We start from the raw sequence: 18,713 nt of genomic DNA, 5'->3' as shown, positions 1-18,713 counted from the left end.
TTCTTTTTTGTTTGTTTAAAAAACAAAAACAATAATTCCATACCTTTAAACACATGCATATCCATTTTTACTTGATAAAAATAGAAGATAAGGGGTTTTCAAATATTCATTCATTATGTATAATTCAAGATATAGTGATCAGCCATCAAACATAGTTGGCATCTCTGATTAAGCTACATTCAATGACATTGTCAACTTTGGTACCACTACTGAACATGCTTGTAACAGAAGTTGTTAAATTTGTAGAGTTGTAGGCTTGCTGGTTGGTAGCTGTCTCCATAAGTTTGGTCAAGTCATTAGGGCCACCATAGTCAGCTTTGCATGAAGTGTAGTAAGCATGGTCTTGACCTTTGGTACTGGATCAGCACCATTTGAAATCAGATTTCCAGGCAGCGTTGAATATGGCTAGATACTTGGTCTTCTTTTATTTGCTGCTGGGGTATTTGGTGATAAAATACTGATTGCATTTTGTCAAATTCTAAAATTTTACAATAGTCCAAGACAACAAAACTTATATAGGTATTACATTGGCTTGGATAGAAAACAAGCCATAAATATCATATTTGAGATGATTTCATTTGTCTTTGAGGTTCAGTAAATGTTCCATGTTTCACTAGCATCAAATAAATCCTTGTTTATAGGATACAACTTGTACAATTAGTCAATCTAATCCTTTGTCAGTATTTCACTTTTAATCAACCAGGCTTGTGTCTTAAACTAGCTAGTTGATCACCAGATAATTGCCTATTATCTTTAATTCATTGTTGTATAAACAGTTTAATCCTAAACACCTCAGGCTGATTTTACCTATTTTATGACCTCATATTACCATTTGACACAACAGGAAACTTCTGTTTTTATCAGACTTTACCCATATCAATTTTGAGTTTCTCTGACTTTTTCTCTATCCCTATCAATTTTGTAAACAAAAATGTGTTCTGAAAATTTTACGAGGTTGACATTTTCCAAGAGCAGAAGATTTCAAATTTTAACAGGAGGGAAGGAAGAGGGTATGAAAAGCCGGAAATTCTAACTCCCGCCGGAAGAATCACATGTATGTTAAGGTTTCATTCTAGTTTGTCCCTGACAGGACAATCTTGTAAAAATATTGTGAAGAAAATACATCCTATAATGATTTTAAAAGAAAAGTACTATTTTGCCATTGAAAAACAAGATACTTGTTAAACAAATAAAAAATATTCATTTAAACAAAATCCAGATAAAGATATTTTTCCGGTTATTCACACAATATGTTAATGAATGCACATACCTTTCTACACCTTGAAACAAGTCTTTTCTATCCAGATACTGTTGAATCTGTTGTTCTTGCTCAGCATTTAAGTAGGAAATACCATCATATATAAACTAAAACACATAATTATTAATTTCATTAATGTGATATCAAAATCCATTTATGTTTATCTAAGACAATATAAGTCATTGTTCATTATATTCTTATCATTCATTAAATATATAGCTTTTAAACTTAATTGATAATGATTTACAATAAATTCATTGTTAATGCTGTACAAACTGTAAGCCTACTACTTTGAGCTAGATGCAATTTATTTCATATCAAAAATTTAATAATTTACTTGTTGTATTTTTACAAATACAAAATGTATCATCTTAATTTTTTTTGTCGCATTGAAAAAATGCTATCTGGTATTTCTGCTAGATTTTCCAATTGATTGAAGAACTTTGATTTTTGTATATTCATGGAAATAAGAGATTGTAATGAAGAAATTGTGAGAGACCATCACACAAAAATTAAAAAGAAAAAAGAAAGCCTTTTGAACAGTGGGTTAATTTTTATTGCTATGTCATAATAGTTTTTATTTGATGTTAGCTTCAATCAGTTCGTTTGTTTACTCTTTTGAGTATTGAATTTTTAATATTTTTTTATTCCATCATTCCAAAGACATATGAAAGGCCAGGTTGAGTTTTTGTCATTATTGAAGGCTGTTTGAAATTCTATTGAATATATGTATATTGTTCTACAAATCTTAACTGATTATTCAATTTTACCCTTATTATATAAACGCACCTTATTGAAATCAAAATTATACTTGCACAGAAACCTCAAACTGCTAGCCTGTAATAAGAAGAAATTAAAATAGTTTAAAACATCTTGTCCCTCTTTCATTAGGCAAACACTTTTTAAAAACATAAGGGTTTCAGTATTAACACCAATAAAGGCTATTGATACATATCTATATCCTTATTTTTCCAATAAATTCAGTTTTGCATCGAAGAATATAATTATCTTCATTCATACAATTCAATGTAAGATTTATTTGGTCAATGAGAGGGTCATTAGTGGAGAAAGCAAAGGAGCAATTTTCAATGTTGTATTCTTACCTGGCAAGTGAACCTAACATCTACAGGTCCAAATACAGGTGGGTACAGGTAAAAATTAAAGGTGTGTGCTATATATCTAAATAATAAAGATCAAATCAGTATTAAATACAATTCAATATTACATTTCTTTCTAATTACAGACAAGAAAATTTCATAGTATGGTCAACCATGTTTGTGCTGAGGTTATGGTCATGATGGTTGCAACACATCAGGCTAAAATCTGAAAATGCTTACATAAATGATTTATCTAAGTAGATTGACATTAACAATTTAAACATAATGAAATTTGCACTTCATTTTTTTTTGTTTGTATTTTTTTTTAGTACAAATTGTCATTCTTACTCATATTTTGGTACATATACAACCAAAAAATATCTGTGTTTTCAGAATCTTTGCTTTGGCTTCATGCAAGACAAACATCAGCATATATAGTTAAGAGGTTTGACTTGTCTTCATACAAGAAATTTTTTATTCTATTAAATGAGAAAGATAAATAGACACATACATTCTTTTATTAGTTATCATTCACTTTGGACTAGCTGACAGTAACTGGGAGTACCTGAGATCAGAAATCTTGTGTCTTTTTTGTTGTTCGGAATATATAAATACCCTGCCATGTCTGGTCTGTGTTTTCATGTTTTTTCATTAGATGTTTTTCTGCTTTGTAGTGATCTGATGTGTTAAGCCCTTTTCCACTGATTTTGATACTTTGTGCTGTAACACCACTGTCCCTCAGGTTTATAGCAGTAGGGCGGATTGAAGGCTAACAAAAATGTTTAACCCAGCCACATTATGTATGGGTTTATCCGAAATTAGTAGCCTGCTATTCTATTTTTTAGTTAGTTCTTCACATTTTCATAGGTTATAGACAGCCATGACAGCATTAACATAATAAAATTATAGCATACATATGATACTAGCTATAGTACTAGAAAACCTACTTGTTTTCTGAGTCAGGATCTTTCACAAATGCTGAGACACCTGAAATATAACAAAAAAATAAAAGGAATATAGTATTGATCAAACAATTCACTTTTCTATATTCAATGATTAAATTGTAAAGGTTTCTATAACCAATTATGATGATATAAGCATGATAGTGTTCAGAGCATATCATGATTGCGGAGTTAATCCTTTTTAAACTACAGATTTATCAGGCTTATAAATATTTATCGATTCATTTGTCAATTTTTTTTTAGAAAACTCTTATTGATGTAAAATATGTATATTATCTTTTTTATTTACTCACTTGGTCATACATGTGCATTTCATATCATTAAATTCTGGGATAGAAATACAAAGTTTCGTTTCACAGAAACTTTCCTTCAGACTTCAGTATACACATGGTATATATACTCATCTTTGAAAACATCAGATGTCATCTGTCTATTCTGTCACGTTTCTTATGAAATAAATATCTTTTGAATATTTACTATTTATTTATATATAAAATTGAATATTAAATACTTTTTCTTAATTACGGGATACATGTACAAACTGACAAGAGTAACACTTGATGACCCCTCCAATGTAGAGGGGAATTTAAAGAAAATCTTTATATTGATTACCCACAGACTTCAAAATTTAAAATACATGTACAATGTACTACAATTTACGCTTACCTATCTGACATATTGTGATGTTGGATATGGTTCTTCTAAGTTTGGCATATCTTTCTTCACTTGTATCAAATAAAGTACTTTTAGTCTGTTTGTTTAATTGTAATCCAGTAAATTCTGCATCTAAAGCTGACAAAGAAAGACAAAGACTTTAGCTTTCAACATGTTCAAATTCATTTACTAAGTCAAAATGCCAGAATCAATGAGTCACTGTGAAAATGTAAAGCAAAATATTTTCCTATGAAATATTGTACCACAAGACAATATTTCATAACTACGTATCATGAAATATTGTCCTCGTCTATGGAAAAATGTCCAGAGATGGACAAATTTTCATAGTGAAATTTGTCTGTATATAGACAATATTTCACAGATCATGCAGATGAATCCTATGGAATTTTGTCTTGTTAAAGGCAGGTTATATTTTGTGTGAATTGAGACAATATTTCACTGATGAATATTATGAAATTTTGTCCTGGTAAAGGGAGGTTATATTTTATGAGTATTGAGACAATATTTCATAGACAGATTGTTATTGAATTCTGTCTCATGAAGGCCACGTCAAGGGGAGGTAATCAACATATATATTAATGTAAGAGAAGGTATATAGGATTTTTTTTCCTGCGACATGTGGCTGTGTATGTTTACAAAATAAGTGATTGTCATTACATTACTTATATTTGTACATTATAATGTAATACAATGGAACATATATACGTTAGACAATTAACTTAATCAATAATTAACCATTTGCAATGTATCTATGCAAATTTGAAACTCACTATTAGAAGTACTGTACTATGAATTCCTTGCTATACAAAACCATTTCACTCATAATCTAAAAATGTGCATGCTGCATGCTTGTGTACTTATGTATAATTGTGTAATAATTTGATTAAAAATATTTTAAAGCCAGTATTTCATAGTGAAGCATTGTCATGAACAGAATTTCATAGTGAAATATTGTCCAGAAGGAGGTGACAAAATTTCATGGAAATTTTATAGGAAATTTTGTCCGACAGACAATATTTCATGGAGTACAATATTTTATGTTACAAAACTGTTAAAATGTGGAAAAATAAAGGATGGCAGGATGGTGAAACGTATATGAAATGAAGAGATAAATGAAAAATGAACAGATTTATACCCAATTTATATAATTCCAAGGCCATCAGTCAGCCCTAGAAGTAACGAAGCAGCGCATCCATTTTGGAAGGGCAAATATCCACTTTTTGATATGGGAAGAGCTTTGACGTCCCAAGCTTGTCTGGCAAAACAGCCGTTAGACGTCAGAGTAATCTCGTCCCACAGCCCCAGCTTGTCTGGCAAAACAGCTGTTAGACATCAGCGTAATCTCAGACTACTCTCTTTTACAAGGCCAAGAGTCAAGATGGTTTTGGGGTTTGACTTAACATGAGATTATATTTTATTCTGCAGGGCTGTAACTACCTATGAGGCAGTTGAATTTTCTACACCAATTTTTTTTTTGAAGCAATAAAATATTGACAATATGTACACGAAGAACTTGGATTTATATCATAAACAACACTAAATTACAGTTTTAACAGTGTTGTCATGATACGTGATATGTCTATCATTATTCGGATTTTTAATCGAAAGTTAACCGTTTCAGTATTTGTTTTATTTTATTTTTTCGTGTGGCCATTTGTCTGTTATTCAGTACTGTATTGAGGGGGTCAGTATTCGTAAGAGAACACATATAAAACTTTGCTTTCGATAATTTTGAATAAAAACTTAACTATTCACATTTATTTGGGGGCTCAATTAAGCAGAGGAAGTTCCTTTTGTATTGTGAATCTTTTAAGATATCGGAAATTTGTTACCGGCTGAATCCTGATCATACGAGAACATTATGGTCAATGCCTTAGTAGGTAAACACTTCCATTCGTTGTAGCAGGGACTTTCTATACTAAGTATATACTAGACTAGTATAGAAAGTCCCTGGTTTTAGTTATATACATGTCTGTTCAGCTTTCAACAATATTGAAATTCAAGATCCTCAATAAAAAAAAATATCTTGCGTTCTATAATCTTGCTTTATATATGATTTTTGAACTTACCAGTTATATCTTTAAATACATATAATAATAATTGTTTGCATGAAAATTGCTCCATTAGGATCCAGCAAAACTGATCTTTCTTAAAGTAAGGAAATCGAAGGAAAACAGGTAATTTTCAGGCATATCATTTGAGAAAAAAATCCACAGTTACAATGTATTTAATGTTAACAATTATAGGTCAAAGTACGGCCTTCAAGAAGGAGCCTTGGCTCACCCCGAACAGCAATCTCACCTTGTTTTTGCATAAAAGTTGCTTCCCGGTTCAAGCAATACTGATGCTTCTTAAAGTAAGGAAATCAAAGGGAAACGGGTCATTTTTAGCCAATGACTGAGAGAAAAAAATCGTTGGGGGCTACGCCACCCAACCCTCCAATCTTGGGGGCCTAAATCGGCAAAAAAAATAAAATAGCCTTGCCAGACGTCATAATTATTTGGACTAGGCGGCCCCCAAACTACTGCATCCCCTGAATTTGAACCCTAGTTACGGCCCTGTTCTGGTTTCATACATGTGCAAGAAGGTAAACACTTATATAAAGATATTTCAAAATATATTCCAATGTCATTTTACCATGTAAAACTAACTGTTGGCTGGTGAGATAAATCATTTTGTATACTAACATGACTAAGTTTCATGTTTAAAATGCTCTTTTTTCGTTGCTACGTGCTATTTCCATGTAACTCATGTCTTTTTTTATACCTATAAATTCAGCCTTTCTGATAGCAGTTTCTACAGTTGGAAAAACATCCTCAAAGTTTGCTTTTGTAATTCCAACCATGCTGTCTGCTAAAGAAGTTATACCTTAAAAATATGAGTTTTCTCCCCTTGGAATATTTTTTAATGTTACAAAATTTTTCATTGGTAAATACAAAACTTTAAACCAATCAAAATTAGTCTTATAAAATATCGTTAGTTTCACTTTAGGCATCAACAATGGCGGACAATTTGACAAGAAGATTCTGCTAAACTAAAGATAACAGTCAATCTATCCCCAAGACGAAGCTTACTTCTCTGAAATGTCTTTCATTAATTACATTTTGATATCATTACTTTTTCAAGTAATTTCAAGTCAGGGTTAGTCTTTACTCCATAGTTATTTCACATGTTTCAGAACTAGTCCTGTTGCAGCATGTTCAAGTTGCGAGCAATTTAGCTGTCAGAAGGAAACTAGCTCATTTTAAGAAATCATTTGGTTGTTAATAACAATCTTTAATCCCATTTGCAAATTCACAAATTAATATAAAGCTCAAATGTCATGAACATCAAAATTGTTAACATAAACCGCTAATCAAAACATTTCAGTCAAATATGAATAGAACTAGAATGAATATAGAATTTAAAAAAAACTTCGCAGCAGGCAGATAGGCAAAGTTTAAAATACTGATCCATAGTCAGTACATATCAGTATTTTAAACCTTGTCTGTCTGCCTGCTAAATTTTAGAGTTTTAACCTGTTTGTAAATGAAGGTTTCTTTTTGTGATGTGTTAACATATTGCCATCAATGTGCTGATGGATCATCATAGGATGTTGATGTATATGGCAGTTTCTGTTTTAGTCCGAGATTACTCTGACGTCCAACAGCTGTTTTGCCAGACAAGCAGGGGCCGTGGGACATCAGAGCTCGTCCCATATCAAAAAGTGGATATTTGCCCACCCAAAATAGATGTGCTGCTTCGTCGCTTCTGGTGCCGACTGATGGCCTTGGAAATATATAAATCGGGCATCAATCTGTTCATTTTTCATTAATCTTTTCATTTATGTAAGTTTCACATACCTGCCAACCTTTATTTTTCCATATTTTAACAGTTTTCACAGAGACCCATCGATTTCTGCATTTTGACTTTGGCATTTTAAAATATATTGAAATACCTTTAGATAAGCATTTACCTTCTTGTACATGTCTGTCGGCACCAGAAGCGACGAAGCAGTGCATCTATTTTGGGTGGGCAAATATCCAATTTTTTATATTGGACGAGCTCTGATGTCCCACGGCCCCAGCTTGTCTGACAAAACAGCCGTTGGACGTCAGAGTAATCTCGAACTATTTCTGTTTTTGATGCGTTATTCTAACATGACATGCTTCTTTCGCTTTGTGAACAAACTCGTGCTCTAAATCCAGTGATCGGGAAGGACGTGCGCCCTGCGCCTATAGCGCTTATCGACCAGAAATGGTGCATAGAGTGACTTATGTAAGCGCCCATGTGGCGCACAATATTTTTCACTTTGTTTCGAAACGTTTAAATATCATCAAAATGGATTAACGATCGTATTCCGTGCTGCCATGTGTGTGTACACAACTGTGTAATGTTCCTCCAATGATAGGAGCACCTATATATTTTTGGGACGTCTTGGGTGTTTTCATATGGTAATTATAGAACCATGCGGTACAACTGATTACCCAAAAAACGTAATTAACCATCATTCATGGTATGATTTTTCATAAACAACTTTAAATTTGTGAAATTTGGCTAGTACAGACGAGATTTATCTCTAATTATAATCCTGTAAATTAGTTTAGCTTGCTATTATTTCGATTAAAAAACCCAAAGCATTTTTATGAATATAAAAATATTTTTTGTCTTCATTTAAAAGGCGCTTAACTGTCCTTGTCACTTTTTGGAGTGGTCTTTGGCTCGTTTTGACATTTTGTAAACATGCCTTCAACGAATTGTTGTTTTGTTCTATCATTTAATGATACTCTCTACTGTTATTGTTGTCATTGTGATGAAGTAATAATAATACAAGAAGTGCAGAGGATATGCCAGAAACGTCCTCTAATACGGAACGTTGGAATAAGCATGGTATCGACGAAGACCCAAATTTAATGTAAAAGAAACATGAACATGAACAAGACAACCGTACCAGTTTAAATATTGTAAATAAAGGTTATCTTAAATATAATATTGTCTGGTTTGGAAGAACTTATTTTATATTCTTTGAAATTGAAATTACAAAATCACAGCAACAATATCCATGATATTATTTAGAATCAGTAAGGTAAGTACAAAAAATGTACCACCACCTCTTTGGCGAAATATACACCATTAATTTTTTTTCACTGTAATCAATTCAAATCATGCAAATGGCCCACTCATTTGACAACATGGCCCATATTTTTTTTAAATGGCCCATTGAATTTATTTTTGAGGGGCCCTGGGCCCATAGAGAAAAAATCCTTCCAGATCACTGTAAATCCAATAAAATTTGTTTGCACATGCGTATATTGACTTCTTCAGAATAATGAATTTTATCAAATTATCATGCACTTAATATAATTCCTTTAACTTTAAAACACTTTCAAACTCTTAAATGGTGCACATGATGTTACTTATTCATTTATTATGACTGTAATGTGTTGCATTCCAAAATTGACATATTTGACCTACATTGTAGATACGACAACCGTTCATGCTGGCTGTTCAAACTCCTCCCTCTGAAAAATCACAGTGCCAGCCGTTTGCTTCTTTACAAACAAAAAAAGGAGGTTCACGGAAGAGCCTACACCAACGCTTTAACACTTATACTTATCGGACATAGAAATTACCTTAATTGTCCTATTCAGAATCAAAATAATTGATGCAAGTTATACTTTGTTGTAGTTTTAACATGGGTAGACATTATATTCGTGTTATTTAGCCCTCACTATCGCTCGAGGCAAAAATAATCACGAATATAATGCCAACCCATGTTAAGGTATAGCTTGCATCAATTATTTCTTAAACATATTGCCATCAACGTGCTGGTGGATCATCATACAATGTAGATGTATATGGCAGTTTCTGTTTGTGATGCGTTAACATATTGCCAATTTGCCACAAATGACAATGTGGAATATCAAACATCTAACATTCTTGCTGTATAATGAAGCAGATGTATCATGTCAGGGGTACTACTTGTACAAGTAATCCTTATTTACATGACAAGTAGTAATCCTGACTGCCTGTGGACGAACATGACGAAAGTATTTAGAAGATGTAAAAAATATTCTGTGAATACTTAATTTTTTGGCAAAATTAATACCCAAAAAGAATGAAATACAGCTTACAATGTACAGAAAGTTAAAACATGATGCTGTTCCTGTTATAAGAATTAATTTTTGACATTCATTTCAATGGGTAAAATGTACAGAATAAAGGGAAAAAATAAAATTAAAATGGTACAAAAAATAAAGGAACACCCTCCTCCCCAACCCACCCACCTTTTATATATAGACAATGATGAACAGCATCTTTTTCTTAAAATTACTAATCTCTTATTTCTTTTACAGGTATTGGAAAAGTCTATATTGGAACATTGCCAAATAACACTGTGTCATCTCTTTCCTATAATGAGAATTCAGCATCAGCATCTCTTGTGATACCTGTATTCGTAGAAAACAAAAATCCTGTGGATAATGCTGATGTTCCAATAACAGGAAATGTATGTATTGACTGTGGTTTCTTTTTTGTGGATTGAGGAAACATTGTATAAGTTATTTTTTTAATGAATATTTAATATTTAATATGTTATTTTGCCAAAGTCTGCGTACAATATAAAAATAAGGAGATGTTGTATGATTGCCAATGAGACAATTATCCACCATCTCAGTCTGTGCCAAACTGTTTTTGGGTTTGTCTGACTGAAAAGAAATTTGATGTTTTTCTACTCTATACATAATCAACTGAAAAATTCTGTTTGACATTATGACTTTTTGTATAACATTTTGTCTGTCAGACAGAGTTAGGCCAAATAAAAATATATGTGTGGTTCCAGTAACCCGACCGACCCTAGTTAAAAAACCCAGACCCTAGAACTTTTTTTTCATTTCTTAAAAATAAATTTTCAAACGATCAAATTTTGAGGATTGTGAATTAAAATAATTAAATTCATAGATTTCTGTCATCTGAATTTCCATCACAAGTATCTGTTATGGCTAAAATGCAAGAATTCATAACAGAATGCAACAAAATTAACTAAAAACGTATCATGGCTGTTTATTTTACAACCACACACACATGTAAAAATGTTGGACTTCCGGTTGGGGCGTGTATAATAAGGGAAACAATTTCATTAAACACACGATTCTTTTCCGGATTTTGACATTAAAAAAAAAAAAAAAATTGCCGACCTACCGACCCTATTTTTTTAAAAGTATGTAACTGGAACCACACATATATTTTATTTGGCCTTAGGAATACACTGACATCTACCTCTCAAATTTGTTTCTCTAAAGAATTTAAGACAATTATGTGTAGGTAAACTTGATATTACTGGTTTAATGATCTTTAATCAGATTTTGTTCTACATGTAGAGATTTATTGTATCTATGTGACATCATAAGGGATGGTTTCATGTTTGCCTTAATTCACATTAGCAAATCCAGATGAAAGCTAGAAGACATCATAATTGAATTTTGACCAATGTAACCAGCCATGCTGTTCTATGGTCGGTTTGTTGTCTCATTGACACATTCCCCATTTCCATTCTCAATTTTATTGATAATAAAAAGATAATCAATATTCAAGAAAATAAAAATTTGCAAAGACTTACACACAAAAAATTATTGGTTTTTTTTCACACACTTCACTCGCTAATACATGCATATAGATAAACATAATTCATTTATTTGTGTGATATTATTTCAGATAGTTGTTGGATGTGAGTTGAGTACAAGTGGAAGTGGATTTAGTTCAGCCACTATACAAACAGTAACTTTAACTCAGGCAAATCGTGGTGGAAATGTTCAATTTAGGTAATATCTCTTAGACTGTTGAAAAAAAAAGCATGAAAAAATTTACAGCATAATGTCAAAATTAAAGCTCGTCACAGCAGATCTTTATAGCCTTGAGTAAAAATAGATTGCTTTTTATAAATGCTTCAAATTCATGATTATATGCTTTATAGCCTATTATCATGAGTATAGAGATTTTAAAATATTTTTAAAAACAGTTTTAGGAATTTTTATGATGTTAGACCAGTTTACTTTTCTTTTTTATCATTCAATCCAATTGAATCCACCTGAAAAAATGAGAGGTTTATATTAATAGATTATCATATAAACTATTTTTGTTTCAGTGCTCCAGTTAAAGGACAGGCAGTAGACATCAGATGTTTTAGTGATTCTGGTCTTCAATTCAACAAAACAGAATCTATAAGTTCACCATCGTATGTATAAGTTACTTATTAAAAGTCCTTTTTAAAAGACCATGAAAAAAGTAAAACCACAAAAATACTGAGCTCCAAGGAAAATTCAAAACGGAAAGTCCCTAATTAAATGGCAAAATCAAGAGCTCAAACACATCAAACTATTGGATAACAGCTGTCCTATTCCTAGCTTAGTACAGGCATTTTCTTATGTAGAAAATGGTGGATTGAACCTGGTTTTATAGCTAGCTAAACCACTCACTTATATAACGGTCACATCAAATTCCATCATATTGACAATGATGCGTGAACAAACCAAATAGACATTACAGGTAAAAATGTCTTAAATAGGGGTACAGCAGTCAACATTTGTTATCATCTTAATCACTAAATGAAGAAACAAATGTGTAACAAAGAAGCACAAAATGGCATATAGATCAATCATATTGGCTGACACAAACGTACTGGTGATTTTAAGAGTTATTTCCCTTAATCAAGGTCAACCTGCCTAAATTTACCACTGCTGTGTTGTTAAGCTTAGGCAATATTTTATGCATAAGTAATGTTTTAAGATTAATAATATTTTTTTTTCATTTCAGATCATTCACCATTGTAAGTGCTCCTACAGTCAGTATTTGTCCTACTGGTACTAAAGATGTAGTGGCTATCAACAGTCAAAATACACAACAGACATTTAATGTTAGACTAAGGTTTGTACTTTTTATGTATATGAAATACTGTGATTTCATTTATTTTCATGAATATCCAGGGTTCTCAGTAAGGCATTTCCATGAGTCCTGGACTCATCATTTTCACTCTCACTGTGTTGTGTTCTAAGACTATAAAAGTTTTTATCAACCAAGAACACATATAATTTTTTCAGTCACACTTTTCCTAAAAATGTAACATACAACATGTCACAAATAGTCACTCTGTGGTTTAAAGTTTTTGAAATTTTAATAACTCTCTTAAACTATCCTGGGTTGGAACCAAACTTGGCAGAAGCTTGTTTATGATGATAAGATAGTATCTAGAAGTAAATTTTGTAAAAATAAAATTCCGTTTTTCTGTATTTTACTTATAAATTGACTTAGTTTTTCTGCCAGGAAATATTACATTCACTCTGTGGTTAAAGTTTTTTAAATTTTAATAACTTTCTTAAACTATCCTGGGTTGGTACCAAACTTGGACAGAAACTTGTTTATGATCATAAGATAGAATCCAGAAGTAAATTTTGTAAAAAAATAAATCCATTTTTCCGTATTTTACTTTTAAATGGACTTACGATTTTCTGCCAGGAAACAACACAGTCACTGTGTGGTTAAACTTTTAAAAATTTTAATAACTTTCTTATACTATTTTGGATTTGTACCAAACTTGGACAGAAGCTTGTTTATGATCAAAAGCTAGTATCTAGAAGGAAATTTTGTTTTCTTCAAGTTTACGTTACATTCAGTCTGCAGTTAAAGTTTTTAAACATTTATTAGATTCAAAAACTATCCTGGATTTTTACCCAACTTGGACATAAGCTTCTTACAATCAAAAGATAGTGTTAACATAAATATTTTATTGACTTATTTCCTCATTTTTGTTGAGCCTGCGATTAACAGAAACAGTAGGGGAGACAAATTTTTTGTTGACAAGTTACATTTTCATGGATATTTAATTTCATGGTTTTTACAAAGTGTGCATACAAGTTCCATATAGAAAATTTGTAATCTGTTGAACATTTTAACTTGGGGTTCATCTGTTCCCACAAATTTCATGAAAATACTAAATTAATTTTATCTTTATGTATATATGTGTCTAAAAAATAGTTAAGATATTTCTTAAATTTAGGTACAAAATGTATGGAACTATACTCTTATTAATTTTTTAACTACATGATTCAATAACATTTTTACAGTGATGTAGTTGCTGGAAGCCCTGTTACCATTACATGTACTGGAACTGGTTTAACATTCCTAACAGCCACAGCTGCTATTGGTGCCAGGGAAGTACCGGTTAGTCCTTAATATTATGTTTTGCCATTTTTTAGTGAATCAGGTTTTCAGAGTGGAACCAGGTAGTATTCACTCCCCAAAAGATTCTAATCTCTGTCTGTTATCTAAAAAGCTAGTGTATAAGTAAGATAGGTTGTTTAATTTTTTGTATCAAAAATTTCAATCCGAGGGAGGGGGTATTTTTGTTAAGGTTTAATATGATTGATTTATTTGGCTTTAATTGAGGAATTACATGGTTGGAAGCTTTATTTCGGGGAATTCTAAATTTTAATGTTTTTATAAAAGAAAATAACTTCAATTTCTAAAAATATTTATTTGATAATGAATATTTTGTTATGTTTCCCTCTATGAATAACAATCCAGTAAATAGTAATTTAAATAAACCAGGATTATTTAGTGGATCTGAATGATTTTATTTGATTTCTGTTTAGGTTACAGTTACCTTAACAGTAAATACACCTGCAACAGGTACATGTAGTGGACAATCACAGACAGGTGGTCAGTACCAAACGGCCAATTCACTAGGTAAACATAATTTAATTATATATAATATTTATCATCTTTTTGGTGTGTATAAAACATATTGAAGATTAACATGCACCCCCTTTTTGACCCAGACATTTTTTGAAGAGTCCGAACTTTAAAATTCTGCCAGGCTTCCAATCAACCAATCACGCATTTAACTCCTTCTAGCCTACTTTGCGTAAATCTTTTTTTGCAATTTTCAAATTACTAGATGAAGATAGAAAGGGAAAGATCCTAGTTTTGTAATTTTCTACTCATGAAAATTAAGTGCTCTAAAAAAATATTTGCTTTACAGACAGAGTTTAAAAAAATTACTGGTCTATATCCACAAATTATTAACATGATTGAATTAAACAATTAAATACACTCCTTCCCTTATCAAATTATTAGAAGTCATTGTCTGAGAACTAGAAAATGGTTTCATGTGGCCTTACTTTAGTTTAAACATATTTATTTAAAGTGGATTGGGAAACAAGTTATTGAAACTTATATTAATCCCTCTCCACTTTGCGGATGCGAGTGCTGCCTTGTAGCAGCATTAGCCTGTCTTTTTCGAAATCTACAAGGGTGTCTTTTACGTGCAAGAGATATGGCTCTCTCTTAACACGGGAAAGCCATTTATCGTCCCCTTCCGTCGGACTATCATCGTTTCCTCAAGACCATACTCGCAAGTGGTGTCAGGCCTTACTTTATAAATCATAGTCATTCATGTCCAGTGAAGGATGTTTATTCAATATTGTCGACATCGCAATATCTACAATGTAAACACAATATAGTGTCAACATTGTTTACATTGTTTGAACCCTTATATAATGTATACATTGTTGACATCGCGATGTAAACAATGTTAAAACGATGTTGTGTTAACATCGTTTACATTGTTTGAACCCTTATATATTGTTTACATTGTGTATACAATGTAAACACGATGTCGTGTCAACAACGTTGACATTGTTTGAACTCTTATATATTGTTTACATCGTTGACATTGTTAACATCGCGATGTTTACAATGTTAACACGATGTCGTGTCAACATCGTTTACATTGTTTGATCCCTTATATATTGTTTACATCGTTGACATCATTAACATTGCGATGTATACAATGTAAACACGATGTCGTGTCAACATTGTTGACATTGTTTGAACTTTTATGTATTGTTTACATCGTTGACATTGTTAACATCGTGATGTTTACAAGGTTAAAACGATGTCGTGTGAACATCGTTGACATTGTTTAAACTCTTATATATTGTTTACATCGTTGACATCATTAACATCGTTGACATCATTAACATCGCGATGTACACAATATTAAAATGATATCTAGTCAACTTTGTTAACATTGTTTGAACTCTTATATATTGTTTACATCGTTGACATCGTTAACATAGCGATGTATACATATAAGAAGATGCGGTATAAGTTCAAATGAGACAACTTTTTATTTAAGTTACATCTTTTATAAGTATACCCCTATAGGTTTGACATTAATACGGAGTTTTGGTTTTTATCGAGTAGCAAGCTATGAAAGGTACAAAAAAACACTAGTGTAAAACTATTTGAACAGGAAAAATAAAGGTCTAATGTAAAAAAACATGAAACCAGAAACACGTATGAACAATTCAACAAACGACAACTACTGAACGACAGATTCCTGACTAAGGACAGGTGCAAACAAATACAGTTAGTTTAACGTTTATATACGTACCATAGACTCAATATAAAATATAAACTAGATTTTGACACAATATTGTTAGAATTGTTATGTGAACAATTTAAACAGAAAGGTATTTATAAAAAAAGAAGTGGTATGATTGCAAATAAGTAAAATTTCCAGTACATACATACTAACTGGCACATCTATAGATAACCGTATGGCCTTTAACATTGAGCAAAGTTTATATTGCATAGTTAACAATAAAAGACGCCGACATGAAAAATGGAAAACAATTTTAACTATATAACTAACTGCTTAACCATGTTAACTTATTTTAAAAAAAAGAACGAAAAAAAATGTACATGTATATACAACAACAACAAGATGTTGACACTATATTGTTAACATTACAATGTATACGATGTGAAAGATGTAAACAGAAAGGTGTAGACACTATATATACAATATAAACACGATGTTGACACAATATTGTCAACATCGCGATGTATACGATGTGAACGATGTAAACAGAAAGGTATGGACTTTATATATATAAATACAATATAAACACGATGTTGACACGATATTGTCAACATCGCGATGTATACGATGTGAACGATGTAAACAGAAAGGTATAGACTCTATATATACAATATAAACACGATGTTGACACAATATTGTCAACATCGCGATGTATACGATGTGAACGTTGTAAACAGAAAGGTATAGACTTTATATATATAAATACAATATAAACACGATGTTGACACGATATTGTCAACATCGCGATGAATACGATGTGAACGATGTAAACAGAAAGGTATAGACTCTATATATACAATATAAATACGATGTTGACACAATATTGTCAACATCGCGATGTATACGATGTGAACGATGTAAACAGAAAGGTATAGACTTTATATATATATATATATATATATACAATATAAACACGATGTTGATACAATATTGTCAACATCGCGATGTATACGATGTGAACGATGTAAACAGAAAGGTATAGACTTTATATATATATAAATACAATATAAACATGATGTTGACACGATATTGTCAACATCGCGATGAATACGATGTGAACGATGTAAACAGAAAGGTATAGACTCTATATATACAATATAAATACGATGTTGACACAATATTGTCAACATCGCGATGTATACGATGTGAACGATGTAAACAGAAAGGTATAGACTTTATATATATATATATATATATATATATATATATATAACAAGTCAAAAAGGGTACAACATCACCATTAAATAACTATAAAATACACAAATATTAGATATTTCGGATAACAGATATTGCACAATGACAAATGAATCATGTCAATTCACATCTATAAAGGACGGTGTCATATCAACAGACCTTTACTGTAAACCCACAGATAAACATCAATACCTTTCTCCCAAAAGCTGTCACCCCAAACACTGTACAAAAAGTATCCCGTACAGTCAAGCTCTCAGAGTCAAGCGGATTTGCTCCTCTGAGGAGGCTGTCACGAAACGGTTACAGGAACTTCGCGGATTTTTGACAAAACGAGGTTATAAGAAATTGGACATAGATAAGGGGTTTGCGCGCGCTAACAATAACAGCCGCAATGACCTCTTACAGTACAAACGGAAGAGGCGCAGCAAAATAGTCCCGTTTGTTCTTACATACAATCCAGCCTTTAATAACCTTTCACGTTTGATCCGTGCCAATTGGCAAACTATTGCCAAACACCCTAAATTATCCAAGATCTTTCCCAATCCTCCTGTCTTAGCTTTTCGTAGACCAGCAAGTCTGAAAGACTTATTTGTTAGAGCTGACGTCTCCTCAAATAAAAGCTGTTCAATTGCAGGATGGTGCAAGTCATGTGGTAACAGACGTTGCCTGACTTGTCAACAAATACTGAATACTCAAACATTCACTTGCCACTCGACTGGGTCTGTGTACACTATATATTGCAATGTAACTTGCAAAACTCAGAATGTTGTATACCTCCTTCAATGTCGATGTGGCATGCAGTATGTTGGTGAGACAGAGCAGCCATTTAACAAACGCATGAATGGTCATCGAAGTGACTACACTTGCAAGCCCGACCTACCCGTAAGTCGTCATTTGAGATCACCTGGACACACACAAGCTGATCTCAAAAACCTTACCATCACGATCATAGACCACAACGAGGGTTGGTCGAAGGTCGACAGAGTCGCTCGGGAAAGATTTTGGATAAGAAAGTTACGGACAGTCTCCCCAGAGGGTATAAATGAAAAAACATAGAACGAGTCCCTCATTTTCCTGTGACTACCTGTTTCAAACAACGCCGGATT

General features: G+C 32.1%; 2 protein-coding genes across 2 annotated transcripts; one reads left to right on the top strand and one right to left on the bottom strand.

Moving 5' to 3' along the window:
• Positions 1-1,270: 1,270 nt before the first annotated feature.
• LOC139509038 (poly(A)-specific ribonuclease PNLDC1-like) lies at positions 1,271-6,880 on the bottom strand (the record flags this gene model as incomplete). Its single annotated transcript, XM_071296061.1, has 6 exons — positions 6,759-6,880; positions 3,984-4,109; positions 3,303-3,342; positions 2,362-2,437; positions 2,048-2,095; positions 1,271-1,365 (listed from the first exon to the last, which is right to left on the bottom strand). Coding segments are annotated over exons 1-6 (464 nt in total), but the record flags the coding sequence as incomplete, so codon positions are not given.
• A 103-nt stretch (positions 6,881-6,983) lies between these two features.
• LOC139509037 (mucin-3A-like) lies at positions 6,984-14,711 on the top strand (the record flags this gene model as incomplete). Its single annotated transcript, XM_071296060.1, is given in 7 exon segments — positions 6,984-7,133; positions 10,328-10,479; positions 11,685-11,791; positions 12,115-12,204; positions 12,783-12,893; positions 14,090-14,186; positions 14,618-14,711. Coding segments are annotated over 7 exon segments (709 nt in total), but the record flags the coding sequence as incomplete, so codon positions are not given.
• Positions 14,712-18,713: the final 4,002 nt, after the last annotated feature.

The sequence above is a fragment of the Mytilus edulis genome, unplaced genomic scaffold, assembly GCF_963676685.1.
Source record: "Mytilus edulis unplaced genomic scaffold, xbMytEdul2.2 SCAFFOLD_2022, whole genome shotgun sequence".
Lineage (NCBI taxonomy): Eukaryota > Metazoa > Mollusca > Bivalvia > Mytilida > Mytilidae > Mytilus > Mytilus edulis.
The sequence above is the reverse complement of the archived record's forward strand: the minus strand, read 5'-3'. Positions and strand labels throughout refer to the sequence as shown.